Raw genomic sequence first — 23,820 nt, forward strand, 5'->3', positions numbered from 1 at the left:
AATATCATATTTAGGAGCATAAATATCACTTTAAGGCTATTCTGCTATTTGCTGCAAATGTGCAGATCCCAGAATACTTTCAGGTTATACATTATTAGATAAATAGGAAATACTGAACCTTCAATCCATGCACCTAAGAGTAAATTCTATTTAATGTAGTGGGACTTACTTCTGAGTAAACATGCTTAGAACCAGGGTGCTAAAACTGCTTGTGTTGTATCTCTGATTCATGCAAGGTTCCCCTTTGACATGGAAACTGAAAACCCACCTTGGCAGTAGTTTTCACTACAGATGTGAAATGGAAAATCAACCAAGTAGGCAAGTAGGCTAGTACTTGTTCCTCCAATAAGATGTGCATTCTAATCTGCAGCTGTGAGAGCTTACTGAGCATAGAAAGGCCTTAAAACACATGAAAGGACATCTTCAAAGGCTGCAAAGGAAAGCAGGTTTTCCTTGGGGTAAAGACAACAACAAACCAGGAAGAACTGACTCATATTGTTAAGAGTTGGTGGGTGCTTTGACTCCCCTAAATTCCTGGGTGCCAGATTCTCCCATAATTTTCTGCTTCTAGTGGGTATTGTAGTTTAATCAATGCTTGGCTTATTAAGAGGCTGAATTTAGCAGTATCAAAATCTAGGCCAAACCAGGTTTTCTGTGCTGAGGAAATCACTTGGGAGAAGAGCCATCACAGAGAACAAAAGGCAAGGAGATGAGCCATTAAAAAGGCAAAGTCTCTCTGCCAGTCATCAATGGGGTCAGCTCCAGGTTAGTTAGGACAAACGCCAGAGTTGTAGGGAGGGTTGTGGTTTAGGGTTGCAGCTGGCTTGGAGGCAAGCTGGAGAGAAAAGTGGCAGCCCTTAAAATGCAGCAAGCTGAGCAGAGGGCCACGGCTGATTTCTGGTGGCATCCAAAACTGGCATGGGAAAAGCAAGAACCTCTTGGAGTGTTAAGGCTGCGTGTCTCTCCAGGTTGTATATAAGCCACGTATCAAAGACATCTCTGCTGCGCCTTCTTTTCAAAGGAAATATAAACCTTGGGGTTAGTGCCTGGACCACTGGAATCTTGACTTGTTCATGGAAACTGAGGTGGGGGTGTAACTGTTCAATGTTAAGTGTTCAAATACCTTTGAGAATATTTGTGGCTTTTGAAAACTTTGCAGGACTTTGATGCGTCGTTTTTCTGCTCCATCTGGTGCCTCAGAATTCAACAGGTGAACCCCGCCCCCATACTCTTTAACTGTTGAATATGTGGGGAAAGAGAGTATATAAAAATCTCTGTGTAGGTGTATTTGTGCATATATATATATTTGTGTGTGTATGCGCGCGCGTGTCATTACCTGTTTCTCTCTCCATTTACCTCGCGTTCGCGGTTGGCGGGGAGGGAGGAAATGGCGAGGCGACCTTCCTCTGCGCAGCCCTTGCCTTCCCCACAGGATCCGGGCCTGAGTCCAGCTCAGGACCTTCCCTGAGGGGGCAGAACCCTCGGCGGCTGCCGCCTCCTCAGCCGAGCCCCTTCTTGACTCCGCTTCAGGGCGGGCTTTCCCTCTTCCTCTTCCCTCCCTTTCCGCCGACGAGGAGCAGCGGCAAGTCCCGGAGGGAGAGAGGCAGGCAGGCAGGCAGGCAGGCAGCGGGAGCGGCGGCGGCGGCGTCTCTGGTGGCCGCAGCTGCAGCTTCACCTCGTCAGAGAGGCGGGAAGCGAAGACCCAGGCGACGCCGCCCGCTGCGGGGCTCCCGAGGCGGAAGGCCGGCCTGAGGGGAGGGGAGACGCCCGCGGCGGACGGGATCGAAGCGGGCAGGGCAGGGAGGTCCGCTTCGCTTCGGCAGCCTCGGCGGCGGCGACCCAACATGCCTCCCGCTTCCTCGGCGTTGTCGCCGCCGCCGCCACCGCCGTTGTTGTTGTTGTTGTCCTCGCCCTCCCCGCCCGCCGCCTGAAGCCAGGAGGAGACCTTCCCCTTCCTCTTTTCCTCGGCCAGCCGAAGTTCCCAGGCGGCCCCGACCCCACCCCAGGCGCAGCAGCAGGAGGAGGAGGAGGAGGAGGGCGGCGGCGGAGGCAGCAGCAGCAGCAGCAGCAGCAACCGCGACATGAGGCGCGCCGAGGACCTGGAGGGCTTCGACGGGGAAGCGTCGAGCACCTCCATGATCTCGGGCGCCAGCAGCCCCTACCAGCCCACCACCGAGCCCGTCAGTCACGGCCACGGGCTGCGCGGGCTCCGCTGCGACCCCGATTACTTGAGGGGCACCTTCGGAAGGCTCAAGATCGCCCAGGTGGTGGGTACCGAGCCGCGAGGGGGGGGGGTCGTTTGCAGTCTGGGGGGGGGGGGACTCGCCTTTCCTTATCGCTGTTTCTAATTATTATCGTCACGGCGGTTAACGTGTGTGTCCGCGTGTGTACGTACACACGTACACGCACACACCACAGTTTTGGGGTTTAATATCGCCCTCCTGTGTGGGTTGCCCTCCTTCTTTTTTGAGTCATGGCCACATAGCATGGTGATTGCTGTTTCCACCCCCGCCCCCCTCCAGTGGAGGAGGCTTGTTTTTTCAACCCAAAAGATTCTCTCAGAGAGACTCTCGCGGATTCCCATATTTAGAGAATGGGCTTGCAGGCTCCAGATGTGCTGTTACCACTCCAGCCAAATACCACAGGGTTAGCTTCGAGTGTAATAGTAGTAGTAGTTACAGAGTGCCAAATCAGGACCGAAGCTCCCTGGGTGACCTTGGGGCCAGTCAGCTTGATCTACCTCCTAAGGTGGTGGTTAAAATCTTTTTTTTTTTTTTTTAAGGTGGTGGACACTCTCTGGGTTTCTTAGCTGAACTTGTTAGCCATATTTGTTGCTGGAGGATGGGGGATAAAAATAGCTGAAATGAATAATGTATTAGGCAGATGCCAACAAAAAAGGAGAGAAACCTGGGGTACCTTAAGGCTGCAATCTTATATCCAGTTTCGCATTGAACTCAGTGGGATTTATGTTTCAGCAGGCAGATTATAGATATCACTTTTAAAAAGATGTAACAGATTCATTGTGGCAGAAGCTTTCATAGACTAGCACACACTTTTTTTCCAGATGCATGATGTGTTATCCAGTTGGTAGAGAGATGCAAATACACACATACCTGGGGGAGAGGGAGCATAGAAGACCCTGTAAAAAAATGGAGCAAAAGACCATGAAATGCATAAGGTGCAGTTCATGTATTTTATTTTAGCTAAACTGCTGTACATTCCTCAACAGCTGGCGTCTTTCTGGCAACTGAGGATAATGCTTCTTGCATCAGATAAAATGCTAGTTCCCAAAAGCTTCTGTCACATAAAATCACTTAGTCTTTAAGGTGCTCCTTAAGGCTTCTTTTGTCAACTGCTACCAGACTTAGATTTAGAGAAGTAAACCTGTCTGACCTCTTTTGAGAGGAAGGATGGGTTACATTTAAAATAAATGCAGCATTCTATATTGCCCCAATCATCCCTCTTTGAAAATGTCTGATTTAAATGTAAGGCAAATTTCACAACTATGTATTGATTCTCTCTAGGTATTTCATCAGTAAGGTAACACTGGTCTTTCCCTTTCTATTCTTCTGACTGTTACTTAAGTTTTTTTCTTTTTTGGGAAGGATACATATTTCCCCATCTTTTCTGCAATGGTACCACCATTCCTTCCAGAGTTTATCCTGTTGGGCAAGAATTTGAATTAGGGAGGGAAAGGGAGCAAGCAGTTAGATTATAGGTGATGATTTATGTAATATTTCAAGGTCACCTTTTGTGACTGGATGAAAAAACAGCAGTTAGATGTTAGAAGGTCACCTGTTCCATCTTCTTACCCTTTCCTGTTTTTCTAGGGTGTGTTGGGTGGATATATTTGCACGGTCTGATTTAAGAGCCAGTGTGGTGTAGTGGTTAAGAGCGATAGACTCATAATCTGGGGAACCGGGTTCGCATCTCCGCTCCTCCACATGCAGCTGCTGGGTGACCTTGGGCCAGTCACACTTCTCTGAAGTCTCTCAGCCCCACTCACCTCACAGAGTGTTTGTTGTGGGGGAGGAAGGGAAAGGAGAATGTTAGCCGCTTTGAGACTCCCTAGGGTAGTGATAAAGCGGGATATCAAATCCAAACTCTTCTTCTTCTTCTTCATCTTGACCCAATGATTCCTGTCATCTTCTTAGTCTTTTAAGTGTGACATGCACCCAGTCTAATTCTGGGATAGGGAACTTGTGGCCCTCCACATGTTGTTGTCCTGTCAGCGCAACCCAGCATAGCCAATGCTTATAAATGATGGGAGTTGTAGTTCAACAATATCTGGAAGGTCAGAGTTTTCCCATCACTAATCTACTTAGTAGTCTTTTGATCTATAAAGACTTGTGCCACAATATGTCTTATGTATGCTTACTCAGAATTAAGTACCAGTTCAGTAAAACTCTCATGTAAGTTGCACAGAACTGCACAATTAAAATACTTTTATCTTCATGTTTCTGTGGCCCTTTGATCTGGAGGAGTTAGAAGTACCAGGAAAATTTCATTTATGGCTACAGCTGTTGGGGGGGGTATTTAATTTGACTTCCATCTACATACATTTTGCAAACACTTGTAGAATATTTCTTTGCTTAAAATTCTGCCTTTAAATACCATTGCCAGATACTGGTCAGGTGATTCATATGTAGGTGTTCAAAAGAAGCTTGTAATCTAAAGGGGAAAAGGGTAGTGCCTTCTACATACTAAATATGTTCTTGAGAAACTATTGTTTTAAAAAGCACAAGCTGACATATTGTAGCCTCTCTGTGATAAAAAAGTCTCAATATCCTTGTTCTGATAGATCATAGCATTGATAAGATCAGCTGATTTAGCAAGGGTTGAAATCAAGGTTGCCGACTTGTACTTTCCTGTGATCAGACAATTGTTGATCTATCTGCACGATCACAAGCCATGTGGATCAAGTGCAGTGTGACTTCAAAATGTTTCTGTGGCTAGAATCAGTTATGATGGCCCCCATTGTTTTCTGGCATAAAAGATGATAGTATAAGTTGGGAGTCATAAAAATAGTTGTGGTAGATGATTATTAAACGTGAAAAGTACAGAATGTGATTAATATTGCATGTTACGTACAGAACTGCCTCTTCATGTATAGACCAATTGCATCTTCATGGGACACCTTGTTAGCTGTGCCATGAACTGCAAATTGCCACCTGTCAGAAACAGGCCTTCTCTGTGGTGGTACCTTTCCTCTGGGATGCTCCCCCCCAAATTATTTGGGAACAATGACAGTAGCATGCTCTGGACATTTCCTGAAAACACTCCTAATCATTAACACTGAATTCTACTGACTTTTTACAAAGTAATTCTGATATTTTAATTTTTTAAAAATGGTTTTAGTGTATGTTTTTATGTTGTGAACTGCTTTGATTTTTTAAAATAGTGATATAAAATATTTAAAATAAAATCTTGTGTATTGAGTCTGCTATAGTATTGTTTATTTTTGTGAACATTAGCTTCTGCTTTCCTGGCTTGGTGCCATTTTGTGTTTTGCTAATTGTAACCTTTTAGTGGCACCTCAGATTTATATCCTAACATTGTGTCCATATTCTATCTTCCATGTGTCTCTTGATGTAAATGTAATTGGCAAAAGGATATGTGTGTGAGAGAGGGTATTTAGACTGGCTGAGTGTTGCTTGTCTTTGTGTGCTTTGCTTAGGTGCCACTGTTCTTATCGGTGTGTTTAAACAATGTGCTGCTGGAATACAGGCTATTTTTTAAATTACATTTCAAGCTCAGAAGTACAGATCAAAGGAGCACACAAAAAATGTTTTGACAGTAAACCATAGTTTTGTGTTGCATGCATAATCATCCAGGAACTTTGGGTTTGTGTACTTTCTCTTCCCATTGCACACCATACCATGGTGATTTTACGAGTTATGGCTCATAAGCAAACCCCAGCTAATATTGGACTGGAATAGCTTGACCACCGTGATTAATGTATTGGTAACCTCAAGACTTGATTACAGCAATGCACTATTTGTGCAGCTACCCTTGGGCCTGGTCCAGAGGTTTCAGCTGGTACAAAAGCTGCAGTTAGGCTGTTTATAGGGACAGATAATGTATAAACGGCCCTATAAATTTGCATATTTTAATACTCAGAATTCTTATTCCAGTTGTGGGGCTTGAACTGTGTTTAGCTTTAGCAAGAGACATAAAAGCATTCTGGATGGTCACTGGAATGTATCCTGAATAGGAAGGTCACTTCATGTTTGAAGGAACCATATCATTAGCCACACCCATATAATTTATTTGTATCTGTATTCCTAGAATAGTGTAGGGTCTGATAATGGGAGACTCTAGTTGTGTGAATTTGTCTTTACTGTAAAAAAAAAAAAAGCATTCTGCATAAATTTATTTGGAGTGGTATTTAAATACATATGTGATCCAGATAATTTTACTCCTTGTTTAGATACGGGATGGCTGAAGGCCCAATTTTCCTTTTCCTTGGTTCCCTGGTTTACTAGTTTTTTTTGGGTTTTTTAAAAGTGCTGCTAACTTTTCCATTCGTTTAAAATAATTTTAGGATCTGTGTATGTTTGGAGAAACCTCTTAGATGACAGGTTGGTGTGTTTCCATAAGTAGGGAAGCTACCATTGGAAAGCCCCAGCCTCTTAGTGCCACCCTTCAGACATTTCTATAAGGCTTTATAGGTCAAATCAGCACTTTGAATTGGGTTCAGAAACAAATTTGCAGGAAGTGTAGTTGAGCTAGAATTGGTGTTTATGTGCTCAGACAGCATGGTCCCAGTTAATAAACTGGCTGCCAAATTTGGTCTGAGCTGCAGTTTTTGAACTGTTTTCAAAGGCAGTGAAACAAATGTCTTAACATCTTATTTAAACTCAGACCAGCGGCAGAGAGTTCACAAACAAAAGGTGAGATTAATACAGATTGGGATTGCTGAAACTATTGTGTCAGCATGCCACAAAAATAAATGTTTTTAAATGGGTACTGATGGAGACGTCATTCAGAGTTTACTGTGACCATGGTGTGCAGTTATCTGAGGAGAATTTTGAATATTTCCATTTTAAAGAATAAGTTTATAGCCCTTATATTTAAGGAGCAAAACATGAAAACTTGGCAGTCAGAAGCATTAATCAATGAAAATTTCAGGGCATGTGAAATGGAAGGAGTAGCTGTGTGACTTCCTTTTATACCATAAAAGACCAGAAAGGTTTCAGTGGCAATTCAGAACTTGGTTAATTCTGTAACGCTTAACTTGCCTTTCTACATAATATGCCTCTTCATACCAAATATTCATTTATATCAGGGAGCAGAGCAGACATAAACAAATGAGCATACAGATACCCACAGGAAAAATCATGGCCACCTTGCTCCTCCCCTGGTTCTGCTGCTGCTATGTTATTGAGAGCTTGGCTTATCAGTTTTTAATGTTTGATATTTTACTATGTTTTATATGTGTCGTAAGCTGCCCAGAGTGGCTGGGGAAACTGAGCCAGATGGGCAGGGTATAAATAATAATAATAATAATAATAATAATAATAATAATAATAATTCTGTCAGAACCCAGGGTCATGATTTGTCTTGATCCAGAAAAAGCAAGTTTTGTTCTTGACTTACCATTAATGGTTTCTCTACAGAAGATAAACTACAAGCTGGTGTTGGGATGTAATGATAGCTCTGGGAAGTGCAGCAGTTGTGGGACAAGCTGAAGAGTGAAGCATTGCAGTTTTCTTTGAGTTCCTGCATGCTCACACAATGATAACTTAGCCATGGTTTGGCTTAATGTTGTGTGCAAACTGGGACAGTTAGATAATGTTATTTTTCATACCAAGTTGGTGGTTGAAAATAGAAATGATCTTTGTGAATATTCCATCAGATAGGGGTTTCCAGGGCTCAGTTGAGAATCATTCCTCATGTAATAGCTTTCCGTCAGTGTCTCACTGACTGTTCATATGACCCATTTCCTTGAGTTCAACATTTTTCCATGAATCCAACTCCTGTTTTTCTTATCCCTTCACAACACAGACAGATGTGCATTGTGCACATCTTTCCACATTGTGAAGCCATGCAAATTGTGTGAAATGCGTGACTGTGTAGCTTGCTTTTGGAGCTGTGAAATGCAAGGTTTGTGATTGAAGAATATGAAATTATTTTTAGAGCAGAATGGGACTCTTACTGTGATCTCCAAATGTATCAGAAACAAATTATTGGTTGTCAAAAGCAACATGCAAGCTGCCTTGTTCTGGTTAAAATTAAAACTGTATCTTCTGCTAAATTGCAGTCTAGTGTCTTAATCCGGGGCATACCCTGGGTGTTAACTGGGCTTCACTGACACCATTTGATTTAAGATTACTAGGCAAATGAAACGATTGATACTGGAAGTTTAGGAGATATTCTAGTTGCAGGGGTTCTCAACAAGTTGTACATGCCTCGGTCATCAGTGTTTTCTGTGTTCTCTAGGATTCATTTGGACTTGTTTTGGGTGGCTAAAGAAATAACAAGTGGAAATTTGTATCTTTCATACCTTCATTTTGTTAGAAATTTGTGATCTTTTTGGAAAAGATCTGCTAGAGGCCTCCTCACCCAATGGAAAAAAAATATGATATAGTTAGTACTATTACAGCTTTGGAGGCCTTCTGACATGTTATTGGCAGATGGCTAAAACATTATGGCGGGAAGCTTCAAAACTGTAGGGAATATGAAATATATATATAAACCAGCCAGTGCAAGGGTGTACTTTTGGGACATAATTTGAAACACATTTGTGTGGCTTTGTTTCAGCCAAGGGTAGAAGGTAGTTTTTCAAAAGTCCTTTGAAAAAGCTGCTGAAGTGTTCTGAGTGTGTCCAAACCACAGTCAAGAGCTATTATTTGAGCAGTCCAGGATTTTAATGCACTTATCAATATCTCCTGTAGTGCATTACTTCCCTAAAGCATGTCATGTTCTATAGATTGTAGCATGAGTGCCTGTTTTGAATTGTTAGCTACAGGTTATCTGGTAGAAAATACTGTTGCTGGTATATTGAACATGTTGAAGTAATTTGCCACAAAGCTTTCTCTTTCTCTGCCCGACTTCTTGCTTTTGTATGTGTGTAGGCCATGCAGCCAGGCATTTTGGCTGGCAAGGTATTTTCGTTTTGCAAAGTTAATGACAATCTCTAAACCTCAAATAGGTGGAGTCCTCTCAGCCTCTTATTGATTTGATTTTAAAGTTTGCATTCCACAAGCCTAGACTCTGTGTTTCTTAAAGGGAACTCTTGCTGCTTGAAACTAGGGAAAGGGACATAGTGTACAATTATGACTGTGGTCTTTGGATTTATTTATTTATGGCTCAATATTGCAGTAAGCAAAGGGTTAAAGAGGATGTTTAGATGTTGCTGGCACAGAACCACTTCTGGTTGAGTTATTAGTTTGACCTGAGATCTGTGCAATTGAGTCAAATAGTATATGTCATGCTCTAATGAGTGAGACATTTGGGAAAGGAATGGGTGAGAGTCAAGAAAGAATAGAAGTAGTTTCAATACGCTTTCTCTGCATTCTGAGTTTGTGTTTTAGGAAAATACTGATGAGCCTATGACCCACCAGATACTACTAGAGTACAGTTCCCATCACAAGTTATGATTAGCTATGATGGCTGGGAAGACTGAGGTGTATAGGAATTGGAGTCTGACAATATCTGGAGGGCTACAGTTTCCCCTTCCTGCTTTGGAATGTCTGCATCTAAAGGAGATATCTTCATATGGCTGAAATCCACAAGATCTTAGGCTGCTTTCCTCATCCCAGCAACCTCTTTGGAGTCCCAATGTTGCATCTTCATCCCAAGCACTTAACTTCCACTATTTCACTCAATTTCCACAAACAGCAGCTTCTTCACTTGGTTGCTATTCATTCTATTCTCATGATTCCTATTCATTCTATTACAGATAAAAAGTTAGTGGAAGGTAACACCAAAACAAATGGAATATAATATGAAAGAGAAAAAGGTTTAAGCATCTATTCAGATAATCTAAACAAAGTCTACTTTATTTAACTTCTTTCATGTAGCCCTAGTGCAGTTCCTTCTATTATTTTGCTATTCCTCAATACTTAGCCATACTTTTGCCATACTTAGGGATTTTTGTAGCCTATTTAATTGTCCTTTAATTGTTTTTTGCCCTGTACTTGAATGAGATTGTGCAGTCAGCAGTTGAACTGAGCTTTATGTGGCTATTGGTTGCTTTAGCTTTTGAGACTTGATGCTTCTGTGGATTGGTAACTATGCAATTAAGTACCCGAATCTTCAAATTATAGCATATTATCCTGTAGTGCCTCTTGGACATGTTTACAACTTACTAGAATTAATTACTTTGAGAACCTTCAGGAAGAAAAAGTGTTGTCCTTTTGATCTCAATTAACTACAACATGGGATTGAGAGTATATGCTACAAAAATGAAAGTGTATTTTGCTACAATAAAAGCAGCAAAGGTCCTGAAAGATACAGGATATAATGCTAAGGATTTGGGCTTCACAGAGAAGATCTGAGTGAAGGATAGGAACTAATACTTTTCACATATTTTCTTTTTTTGTTATAGACTGGTGTGGGGAAAATTAGGCCCTGGTGGGTGAATGTTGTCCTCCAAGCATCTCTATCTGGCTTTTGGAATTTTCCCTAATAATAATACATTTGTACCCCACCCACCCTGGCCCTAGGCCCCACACTTCACTTGGCCCTCTTCATGCCTTCTTGAGAGTTTTTGCATTTCTAGAATGTGTCCTTGAACTTGAACAACTCATGCTTGCAGGGAGGGAGGATAGAGGGTGTGTGTGTAGAAACTATTCTACTACAAAGGTAACATTTACATTCATTGCTCCACCTAATTTACCTTCTGGTCCCATCTAGAAGTGGTATGTAGCCCCCCCAAATGTTACACAGAAGGGAATACAACCCTCAAACTGACTCCCCCCCCCCACTTCTGAAACAGACTCTTGGATACAGTTGCAGAATCAGGCATGCTATCTTTCTGTAGCTTTCTGGTGGAGAATATTTTAAGCTAGATCTTAGCCTTAGCTTGATAGTGTATTTGCTGGAGCTCAGTTGTCAAACATGGAAAAACAGACACTCCTAGTAAAATGATTAGCTGTGCAGATAAGCTCTCCAAATTTAATTCAACCTTGAAAAAAATCCCTTGCCTTGTCACCTCTAATTGTGTTTTACTTGCCACGGTCAACCAGGCAGACAACTTTTTACAAGGCTTCCTTCAGTTTGAAATTAAAAGATACAATAGCTTTCTAGCTAAGAGAGAAAATAAGGGTTTTGTTGTTGTTGTTATTCCTTACCCACTGTAGACCCCCAGCCAGGTACTTGGGATCCCCTGCATTTTCCCTTTTGATATTTTAGTGAATAGTGCTAATGTCACACCATATATTGCTCATTGAGGTGTTGGTATACGATTTTTTTTCCAGTACAAGTGAATCAATATTTCATGTATTGTTGGTCAAACTTTTGAGCACTTTTAGTTGTTAATTTTTCTCTTATTTTGTGCACTTTCTTCCTTTTATCACCTTCTCTGCCACTTTAATTCACTTCTCTGTATACCTGACCCCTGCTAATGTCAACTTTTCTAAAATCAAAATGAACAGGGAAAGAGTCGTCACCCACATAACCTAATATAGGCGGAAGCTGTTTTTTGTTGCCCCATTTTTGGATTATTAAGTTTGAAGAAACTCCTCAGATTCTGCTATGCTGAAGTAACATATAGTTGTAGTTCAAAAGCAAGAAGTGTTTCCTTTAGTCTGAAAAGATTTGCCATTTTACAATTTGTTTTAAAAAGCAACTAAATCAAACTACTTTTCATTCTAAAATATTGCATTGAAATATTAAAGTTGGAATCCTGTACATACTTACTTAAGCGTTAAGCCCCATTCATGGTTGAACACATGGAAACTTACTCCCAAAAAAGAATGCAAAGGATCAGGCAGTCTTATGTTGACAGTCTTATCAGGCACATTGAACTGAAAGTAAAGCTCCATAACTGATGATGGTTTACTTATTATACCACACCCATCTGATTGGGTTGCCCAAGCCATTCTGGGTGGCTTCCAACAAAAATACAGGAGGGGAAAGCATAAAAGCTTCCCAAAACAGGGCTGCCTTCAGATGTCTACAGAAAGTTACATAGTTGTTTAACTTTTTGACATCTGCCGGGAGGTCATTCCAAAACTACTGGGTGCAACTACAGTCATACCTTAGTTTTCAAACAGCCTAGTTCTCGAACGTTTTGGCTCCTGAACGATTGAAACCCAGAAGGACCTCAGAGATGTATCTCAGTTCATCTTGAGGCTGAATCATTTGGAATCTGGACCATCAGTTGTTGTTTTTTGTGTGTTTGCAGGTGTTTATCTCTTAAGAGATAACACACTGTGTCCCAAAAAACATTTTTGTTTTATTTTGAAACTTGTTGTTTCTAGTTCACTTATTTGTAAACAAATGTTCCTGGAGCATGTATGGAGTCACATCTTGATCAGTTATTCTTTCAAATTAAATTTATTTAAAACAGTAATTCTGGTATTTACTTAAGCTCAGTATTTAATGAGTGCAAAAACTGATTGTTGAAGTTTCGTGCACTGTATTTCATTCAAAGTGCTGGTGCAGTCATTAAATATGCAAAGAAAGTATTGAGTTTTAGAAATGGCTCCTCATTGTTTTAGGGACTTCCTGGCCCCTGATCCACATCTATACCTATAATTAGAAAGCAATGTTCGACTTTGTATTAGATACAAAATTGTAATTGAAACATGATATCCACTTGATATTTGTGCCTTTCCATAAGGAGAAACCAAAGCCTCTAGTAAGCCTGATAATTTCTGTTTTACCTTTTGGCCAAATTATCATTATTATTAATTTATTTCGCATAGTGCTTTTAACGGAGTTTGGGGCTGGCACAGGAAATGGCAGGGCAAGCTTGAAACTATTCAGCATTTTTGGTATAACTGAGAGTGCTCTTAGTATTGTGGCCAGTATTTTTTATCTTTTTTGCTTTTGTTGTAAGATTCTGTTTTTCTGGTATGTCTAGACCATTTTGCCTTTTAAGGCATGGCATCTGAGGGGGCCATCAGATTACAACTCTGGATTCTTAGGATTGTGAATACTTTTATCTGAGCTGTTAAAATTCTTGTATAATGGGGTCCTTTCAGGTCACACTGTGCTCCTGATTATTTTCTCATTAAAATACTTTTCCTTCTCTGGCAATGTAATTTGAATACTTGTTATTTACTTAAGAAAAATCTTAAAATAAGACTCCTGTATAAAGTTAGAGTTCTTAATCTAAGGACATAGCTGAGTTTCTTCTTTAGTCTGTGTGACTTCCTTCTGATGTAACAATAAACTATGGCTTAGCATTAAAGGAACTAGCCACAGTGAACTTTGGACTTCCAATCAGAAGGTCGGTGGTTTGAATCCCCGCGATGGGGTGAGCTCCCGTTGCTCGGTCCTGCTCCTGCCAACCTAGCAGTTCGAAAGCACCTCAAAGTGCAAGTAGATAAATAGGTACCGCTCCAGCGGGAAGGTAAACGCCGTTTCTGTGCACCGCTCTGGTTCGCCAGAAGCGGCTTAGTCATGCCGGCCTCATGACCCAGAAGCTGTATGCTGGCTCCCTCGGCCAATAAAGTGAGATGAGTGCCGCAACCCCAGAGTCGATCATGACTGGACCTAATGGTCAAGGGTCCCTTTACCTTTACCTTTACTCCCGCTCCAGTGACCGGGAGGAATAGTTTGAAATGTCTCTTTTCCATTTTAGAATAATCAGTTAAGCTTTACATTCAAATCTAGACAAAATGTGGTTAGTTTTAACTATAGTTAGTTAAAACAAGTCAGCTTCAGACAAACCACAGTTGGGTATAACCACAGTATGTTCAGTCCTGGGCATAATGCTGAAATTGAAAGCTTCTGATCTCCTCATAGCCATATTGGAGGAGGAAACACATGAATTCAAAGCTTGTTCATGTGGCAATAAATTGTTGTTCATCATTACATCAGTGGGTTTTAAAGCTAAGAAAAAGTGTGAAGTCCTATTAATGTTTCAGCTCTGTTGCCTCCATTGCTGTACATACAAACTGGAACATTGAAAGCCTTCTCTACTTAAAATATCATTCGTTAAGGGCGGCGGGGGGGTGGACTTTAGAAGAAAATCTGTTGTATCAAAAGTGGCTATGGAGGAGAAAGGAGATGTCTTGTGCTTACATTCATAAGCTTATAGAGCCACAGCAAAATATACCTTCACTGCTAATGCAGAGCCTACCACAGATCCAACAAAAATGGCTTACAAGGAGTTATGAGTTACCTCACTTTATCCTCGGTGAAAGTTGTTTCAGAGGTTTCTGTTCAAAGTGTGGGGGAGGAGTTGTGTTGAAAATAAAAATTCATACTTAGATTTTACATGTAGTTAACAGCATTCATCAGCATACCTTATGCTTTGGAGAAACTTTATAATGAAGAACACATGTTTATGTTTCAAATGCAAATAACAGAATCATTATCACCATCAGATTGGGCAATGGCACTGGTGACATGGACTATTATAATATCCAAGAACATGTGAACAGTATTTCTCTGCATACTTATGCCTCTGATTCCACAGTGTACTGTTAATTAGAAACAATAAATGCATATAAATGTATATAAAAATTTAATAATAGCACTTTACAAATGCAATCCTATTTTAAATATAATTTTCTAAGAGGTGATATTCTTACATAATAATATATTTAGTCTCTTCATCAGCAATATGACAACAATACTTTTAAATGGTTGCTAATTTTAGTGTAGTTGAAAGGAAAATTTTCACCAAGAGGATGCCAACTTTTTTACCACAGGGCAACATCAGACTTCATTGCAAGCCAAATAGCCAAACTGGCAAAGCAGCTGCTAAGCAACAGTTGGTTAATATTTGCACTAGTTGTATACTTTTTTCAAAGGATGGTAGATCAAGTATGACAACTTATGACTGAACTATTAAGAAATCTTAACTTAAAAGTCACAAGAGTGAAGAAGCATATTTGTCAGAATAAAGCAACAACAATGCCCATGTAACTAATTTAATTCCTGCCTCCCCACTATCAAACAGCAGCCATGCATGACAGTGTTTGATATGGCAGGCAGCCCTTTGTAATGTTTTGGGCTTTGATTTGCTTGCCTCACTAAAGACATTTAACATTTTTTCTGGTACAATTTCACATGTTGCAATTGCATCACAAAACAGTTGTGAGGCTTCCACTGAAAGTAAGTGGGACTGTGCCATGTTTTTTGTTGTAAAAAGGAATTCTCCGTAATGCATGTAGGTGCTTTTTGTCAGGGGTGAGGAATCTGTTGATGTATTACAGGAACTAATTGGATTGACTCATTTTCTTGCATTCCTGTGTACATGACAGAGGACTCCACGGGTAGAATAAAAAAAGTGCACCTATGGACATGTGCAAATCCAGCCCTAGTGATGCCAGGTGGAAAATTAATCATATTTTTGCTGTGATGAAAGATAGTTTCCTCTTGGAGAGGCAGGGATGCACTGAAGCCATATTACTGAAATATTTGTATTTATGCCAGCTGTGTTAGATGTGAGAAATGCACCCGCTTTATAAGGAATGAAGCCTATTTAGATTTAGACTATTGAATTGGCCAAGTTACATGAAAGCAATAAATCTAAATTTGAATGTGTGAGGTTTTTAAAAATGTCTTTGGGTGTATTTTGAGGAGGTGTAAAAGCATTTAACTTATATCTATGCTTTATATGACTACTTATGCTGTACCACTAGTTTAAGTAATAAATCCTAGTAGTGTAATATTCTTACAAAAATATTGTGGGTATTCTTAAGCAGGAAAAATGTTCACTATTCAGTGGTTTTTGTGAAATCATAAGTAATTATGTGATTGAACCACACAATAAGTCTTTTTGTGGGCTTCTTCAGATAAACAGGAAAGCTATTTTCTTTCTTTTAAAAATCTTGAAGGAACTATTTTTAGTGCTCATGTTGCTTGATTTATCAAAAAATAAAACACAGCAAATTTGATATTTAATAGAGAAAATGTAGTGGTAGCAATTTTATTCCTTATGAAGTCTTCTGTTGAGGTTGAATACATATTGCAATGCATTCTCTTCATTTTTCTGAAATGCTGACAGTCATAATTAGTATAGACAATTTGCCAAGAAGATCTTGTGCAGCAACAATTCATTTCCAGTCTGTTCCTTTTCATGTTTACTGGAAAAAAAACCTATTGAATTGAATGAGTGTGCATAGGATTGAAGCTTTCATTAGTTGATTTCCCCTTTTTAAATAATAAGATTACATTATCATTTTAAATGCAGAAACTTGTTCTGCAACATTGTTTTGCAGTATGACAAAATATTAGGGCAAACTATTTTGGCTGCAGTACTTTGAAGGGATTTGGAGAAATGCAGGGGTGGTGTTTTGGAACTTATACTACATCCATGTTTCAGGAGCATGTATTGGCAATAACATGATGCAGATTTCTCAGGTTTACTATGTTCATGTGAACCTGAACTGCGAGGTCTATTCTACTATGGTTAGAATAAGCAAAAATATTGTGCTTGCTATCTTGAAAGAAATAATTCTGCATTATCTTCCCTCTCTGTCCTTTAATGTGTGCAGGTGCTCTGCCCTGGGTCTGGTTTCTTTCGGGTAGAATTTAGTGGTATAGATTAAGATGGGATACTCTTCAACAATCCTGTATTTGGCATATCATTCATGTAGGAGAAAGTCCTGGGATCGCTTGCTTATTTATTTACAGCATTTGTGCTCCACTCATTAGCCAGAGTGGCTTACTTACAATCTATTAAAACAAAGCAGTCCCTGCCCACAAGCTTGCAATCTAAAACCACTACACACAAGGGAAGAAGAAGAAAACAAACTCAGGAATCGTTCCTTAAATAGTAGCTCTTATAATGACCAACTGGCAAGAAAGAGTTCAGGGATAGGAGGTGCCTGATGGAGCTGGTCTTTTGGCAAAGCTGGTGGAATAAGCACTGGCCTTCCCCCTCCCCCCCCCCACTAAGGCAGCCTGATGGAATGAGATTGAAGGATGGAGTAGGACCCCAAACCTACAGGTTCAAATAACCAGAAAAGGGAATTTCAGCCAAAAATTATGGCGAAATTCCTAGTGGTAACAAGAACCTTCACAGTAGAACAGATGGAAGGTGGGAGAATTTGCTTCATTTAAGATGTTTAAGCAGTGCTGGATGACTGCCTATAGCAATGGACTTCCTGCATTGGTTGGGCTAGAAGACCTCTGTTGTCCCTTCCAGCCCTGTGATTCTGTAAAAAGGCAAAAATACAGACAAAACCAGGGCAATGATTTATCAGGTGACAGAAAAGTGAGACTGTTACTGGTAAATAGGGGGCAATGGCAGAGATGTGTTCATCTATCTTATAGCATGCTGGGACACTCCCAAACTCCAAGTCCAAACTCCAGTAAAGAGCATGTTGTTTACTCATGAATGCAGATCCGACTAGCTGAACACAATGCATTCCCAGAAAATAATTTGTCAGCTGATGGTTTCCATTATTTTCTATGGGAACATTTCTAATCTGTGATGTGGCCAACCTCCCTCCCTCCCTCCATGGTTTTCTATTGAAATGGCTGCCGCCGACCAGGAAAACAAGAATAAGTAAGGAAGTGGCTGTTCAGATATCTGAAGCAGTGTTGTGAGGTTTGGGTATAATTATTTGCATTCAGATAACTGAAATTTCGGATAACAGGACCTGCATGTACATTACTCAAAGATTTGCAACTGAACTCATGAACTATATTGATTGAAAAGGAACATTGATTTTCAGGTGTCAGGAGACATGAACATGTGAGAAATGCAAGTGAGGAAAGTTAATGCTGGAAATCCAGGTGTGCACATTTAGAGCAACCTTTGTCGGTCCAATGGAAACCCCCATCTTTTCCCATTGGTATGCAAAGAAGATATTTGAGGATCTTATGTTGTCAGAATCCCACACCTTTCCTTACTATACCTCTGATTCTAGTCTCTCTGTTGCTCTGGCAACATGGAAGCAAAATATGAAAAGAGCAGATGACCTCACTGAGCCAAATTCTGGTTAAATGGGAATGAGGGAGAGGGGGACATTTTCAGGCCTACTGCTAGTGGAGTTAACAGAGGACACATCCCTCATTTAGATATCCTGGGCCACTAGTACTGTTGGTTCAAGTACACTCTGAAACACTGAGTCATGGAATCTTTTAGAAGCAAAAGCCTATAGCAGGGATAGGAAACTAGTGGTCTCCTAGATACTACTAGACTACAGCTCCCACCATCTCTGACCATGGGCCATGCTGGCCAAGTCTGGGTCGAAAAACACCTCATGGCCTAGAAAGTAGAAGAAGGGCCAAGCATAGAATACATCCCTGTTTCCTGCTAACTGCCCCTTGAGTGAGTTCCTGAGGTTTAGCAACCACACCTTGTTGGCAAGATGTATCCTTTTACACTGTTACCTCCACTCCTTGCCTCTGGGCCATCCCAGTAGGACTTAAATAATTGTCACACATGTTGAAATTAAGGACCCCTTCATTTGATGTGATCTGGTGGAACTCAAAACAAATCTTACTTCTATAGCTCTGATGAGCGGGGGAAAGGAGTGAAATCTAAATTAACGTCTGTAACATTTTGACTACTGACCTCAGTGCAATACTAGTTATAGTATTATTTGTTATCTCTTTCAATTACATTCAACTTCTCTTTGGTAAAGTCGGGTAAGATCACTTTCGTATTCATATCAACCAGGGGAGAGATTGTTATACCTCTGCTCCCTTTTAAGAATAAGAAAATGAGAATAAGAGACACAGTGGATTCTTTACCTCTTATCTCCTTGCATATCATTTTAGCCTCCCAAATATATACCTGAATTCTTTAGTTTCTTCCTAGTCTTGTTTGTGTATAGTTTTGCTGAATTGAAATAGGCCTTCATAGTACTACTCAGTAAAGTTTAGTTGCTAACTATTCTGAACCCCCAAATGCCTTTAAAAGCCAGAATGAAAAGCATATTCTTTATAGTAGGAGAAATGGACCAGTACCAATGCTACTTTGATCGATTTACAGCCTAAGCTAGGGATGGGGAACCTGTGGCCCTCCAGATGATGATGGTAAACTCCAACTACTATCATGTCTGGTCATTGGTCTAGTTGATTGGGACTGATGGTGGAGTCCCCACAACATATGGATGGCCACAGGATCACTAAACTGGGCCTTATCATACGCATGTTTACTTGAAAGCAAGACTCACTGAGTTCTGTAGGACTTTCAAGTAAGTGTGCACAGAATTGCTATTTTAGTACTAAAATATGCTTTGGTATATGAGTGAGACAAGCATCTTGTGTTGATTTCTTCTTTTAAACTGTGAATCTTACTGAAGTTTCATTGCACATTCTTGAGTATCAAATTCCCAATGAACATTTCAGGATAATTTGTGGCCGTCTTCAGAATGTTACAGAACTATTTATATTTTACCACTTTTTCTCCCCGTAGGTTTTGGCATTGATTTCCTTCATCTGCATAGAAACCATCATGGTATGCTCCCCTTGTGAAGGCCTTTATTTCTTTGAATTTGTCAGCTGTAGTGCATCGGTAGTTACTGGAGTTTTGTTGCTTATGTTCAGTCTAAATCTCCATGCAAGAATACCACAGATCAACTGGAACATTACAGTAAGTTTTCATCCAAACCTTCACTTTATAAAAATAGCTGAATAAACATTTGAAGTTTAGACTTCAAGCACTGCTTGCCTTGTACAGAAACTTGAAACCATTGGTAAATGTTATTTGCAGCAAGTAGAGTTCATGTGCTGCTTTATATTCAAAGTGAACCCCACTGGTGCAATAAGGATTATGAAATATTGGATGATAAAGTATATAAAGCTGAAATTGTGTGTAAAATCATACCCCTCCCCTGCATAATGCAGACTTTCCTTCTATGCTAGTCTTTATTGTTCACAACTGAGGAAAGTATAGTCTGCAGATTTATATTTACAAATGGTTAAAAAATTAAATATGAAATGAGTGCATACTACAAGGTAGAGTCAATCTGTAAATCTGTGGGCCATCAATCCCTCTTCTAAAAACAGTCATATTTTGGGATTAACCTGCTTTTCTGAGTTTGGAAGTTGGAAGTGTGTGCTTTATGCATTTATCTTCTTTCTCACATTCTTTTAGGAATAGGGTTGCCACTGTTTTCACAAGTCCTGCTCTTGTACTCTTTTGAAGACAGGCATTTGGCTGGGAATATTTTTTTCCTGATAAGGAGATTAGTAGTAGGAAAAGTTTCTCCTGCTACATGCCTGCATGTCAGACACAGGAGCAGGGCCAGAATGTGGAAAGCAACTGATAGGGGCCACAGATTTCACTGTTTTCCTTTTGGCATAAATTTCACATAATTGTTGCACACAGTCTATTTAGAATTCATTAGAATCCCTATAAGGCAAATCCAAAAAGTCACCTTACACTCTTCTGATATCTCAATGGGCTTTGTTGGTCCTTTGCAGTTTCTGTAACTTTTGGTTAGTTTCCTCTTGACCCTACCTTTATATCCTTTCTTCCTTCCAAATGAGCCTAGGGTGGCAAACAACAAATGCTAAAACAATATACAATATACATAATTGACTGGGAAAGATCTCAATTTAAAAGGCATGCTGAGAGAAGGTCTTCAATAGGTACCAATAAGACAACAGAGATAGCACCTGTCTAATATTCAAGGGAAGGAAATTCCTAAGGGTGGGTGACACAACACCAAAGGCCCAATTCCTACATTTTGTAGAACCGACCTCCTGATAAGATGGTATCTGCAGGAAGCCCTCATTGCAGAGCACAGTGATCAGTTGAGCATATAAGGACTGGTATTATGTTTCATGTATCTTTGCCCCAAGCTGTATACAGCCTTGTACACCAAAACCAGTACATTGAATTTGGCCTGACAGCCAGAGCAATTCTTTCAACAGATACATTCAGTAGCTTATTATTTTACTTCACTTGTCCTCCCATCCTTTCTGTGGGTATGCATGAGAGACTGGCAGGTTGGAATACTGGTTCCTAGATCTCTTGGATTCTGGTAGGCCAAGGAGTGTGTGCTCCACCTTCTAGCATGTATCCTGAATGGTCTGTACATGCTGAAAACCTTTGAAAGGGGAAAAACAATGTGGCGTCATGAGTCTGTCTCAGCTGCTGGCCACAGTAAATTAGATCATTAGGCCAGTCAATGATCCTTAATCTCTGTTCCTGTTTAGATTAAGGAACACTGTATTTTGAAGTTCTGCCTCCTTTGTCTTACTGTACATGATGAGTATTCACAACTTTCTGACAGCAACAGAATAAAGAGAGAAATGTTTTACATTTGGCAGCAGTGATCCCATTTACATCCTAACTGAGGAATTGCATGCCATCTGAAATATTATTCAAAATGCAACAAATGGAAGGTGAAGCTTGTAAAGGACTGTAGTATGGCATGCTAGGAAGAAAACTGAAAAAAATGCGTCCAGAGAAAGAGTGGATAAGTCATACTCCTGTCTCTGATAGTTTTGCTATGAGAGTATGAAAAATGATAGTGGAAATTTCCCCTTTGTTAAATAAAACAAATAGATCAGCTCTGCAAGGATGTGTGCAAGTAGCGTAAAGGAATGTGATGGGCATCTGAACACATATTTCAGATGAGTTTATATTCACTCATACTGCTTGCTTAAATGTATTGAAAAGAATCAAGTTATGTATTTTAGTTATTATAATTGCCCTTTCCCATTCCCATATCATTGCCTTGACTAGATCATGTTTCAAATAGTGCACAGGATGATATCTAGTTTCAATCACTAAGATTCTGACAACAAATGGTTTGGCTAAATGTTAGAAATTTGACTTAGCATTGGAAAGCAATTATTGATTTTGAGTGAGGATTTCAAGGAAAGAACATTATGTGGCAAAGAAGTTGGTCCAGTCACATAGAATAGAAATATGTGAAATCAGGAATAAGGGAAGTGAACAGAGAACTGTTCTTTGTCATGAGCCAAGCTAGATAATCACCCCTTGCAATACATTTTCGATTTAACTCCATGTTAATTTTTTTTTTTTTTTTTTGGTATCCATATCTAAGAGAATTCTAAGGTTGCTCTAACCACTAGTGATTTCAGATGCCTAGGTTGCTGAAATAGCTCAACGAGAAAGATGTTGTGTTTCAAATGAAGGTCTGAAAGCAAAAGTCATTGTGGGCCTCTTCAGAATCTTTCAATAAAATATACTTACTTATCCTTTTGTTGCAGTTTGTTCCATTTAGTCCTTTATTTTCTGTTCTTCCTCTATAGAACTTCAACCAGCTTTGTATATGGGAGCATGGAACGATAATTTCAATGAAAGCTTGTTATGCCGTGCCATTATGTTCTGGCTTTGGCTAAATGTGCTTGACTCTTGGCTTACGTCTAACATAAACACAAGACCTATAATTGCCATGCATATAAGAAAATTGCTGTATCTATTCAGAGTTTCTAAATGATATTCTGTGACCTGCACAATCAGCTTAGTTCCCTGTTCCATATTGTAATGGAAAGTTTTGGCCATTGACCTTCAGCTCTGCATTTTTTTAATGACCAAATGTGCCAAGGTGAAATGTATTGTATTATATAAATACCCTAGGAGCTAACATCAAAGCAATGTGCAGACTTATTTTGTTATAGTGAAGTGTAATCAAACACTTTCTTTTCATTGGTTCTAGATGTTAGAATTATACGAGCTAATGAAAGAAATGGTTTGTTTTTAGATTCCTAGCATCCTTCATCTTGTATGTGGAACTAAGACTGGGAAAAAAAATTTTTTTTCCTTTGCCAGTGTCAAGAGAAAAGAACCCATTTATATATTTTTGTTCAGAACTGTCAGCTGCCTAGAGATTTTGTATATTTCTGCCCTTAAATGCCAGTATCTGGCATTTAAGTGATCTAACGTGTCCCTTGGCCAGTGGTCTGTTTCTAAAATAACCAATGAAGAGGTTAATACTGGCTAAGAAACCTCTTGTCTCTGGAGACAGGCTGGGCTATTCAAGAGTGGGAGATAGCTGTCCTGCACTCAAGATAACCCTTTATTATTTTTTCTCTAATTCAGCGGAATTCCAGCAGTTGCTTTAGGGAAACAGAAGAGCAGGTTGGGGATAAGAAGTTCTGCCCATTAGTAGCTTTCACCACATACAAGAAAGAGAGATCTAAGATTTGTAAAGGAACATTTTTGTTCTTGTTTCTATATTGCTGGCAACTTGCCTCTGTATTGTTGTAGGCCTTCCTGCATAGGCCAGCACTGGAAGTCTGTCAAATGCTGTGGATGGACTGTATTCTACCCTTCTATTCTAATGGAACAGGAACATTCTTTATTTCTTTTATGAACTGGAAAACCTGCAAGCCCATGCAGTCTATTCGTAACAAGCCCCACAGGAATCTTATTCCTGGACACCAGAATGAGGCAGACAACTATATCATCTGCCTTTATTTTCAGCCAGTTGGTTTACTTACACTTTCCTCCAAAACCCATGCTACATGTTAAACTTTATGAATTTGCAGTTATAGATAGGTAGCCGTGTTGGTCTGCCATAGTCAAAACAAAATAAAAAAATTCCTTCCAGTAGCACCTTAAAGACCAACTAAGTTAGTTCTAGGTATGAGCTTTCATGTGCATGCACACTTCTTCAGATACCTTCTTCAGATTCTTCAGATTCTTTAGGTATCTGAAGAAGTGTGCATGCACACGAAAGCTCATACCTAGAACTAACTTAGTTGGTCTTTAAGGTGCTACTGGAAGGAATTTTTTTTAATGAATTTGACATATAAGAA

General features: G+C 39.9%; 1 protein-coding gene across 1 annotated transcript in view; it reads left to right on the plus strand.

Moving 5' to 3' along the window:
- Nucleotides 1-1,623: 1,623 nt before the first annotated feature.
- CMTM4 (CKLF like MARVEL transmembrane domain containing 4) overlaps nucleotides 1,624-23,820 on the plus strand; it is a 28,801-nt gene continuing 6,604 nt past the window's right edge. The window contains exons 1-2 of the mRNA XM_081871972.1: nucleotides 1,624-2,267; nucleotides 19,499-19,675. Coding sequence (XP_081728098.1) covers nucleotides 2,082-2,267; nucleotides 19,499-19,675 — 363 coding nt within the window. The 5' untranslated portion in view covers nucleotides 1,624-2,081. The remainder of the gene's footprint in view (nucleotides 2,268-19,498; nucleotides 19,676-23,820) is intronic.

Source organism: Podarcis erhardii, assembly GCF_964252035.2.
Source record: "Podarcis erhardii genome assembly, chromosome: 7".
In the NCBI taxonomy this organism is placed as follows: domain Eukaryota; kingdom Metazoa; phylum Chordata; class Lepidosauria; order Squamata; family Lacertidae; genus Podarcis; species Podarcis erhardii.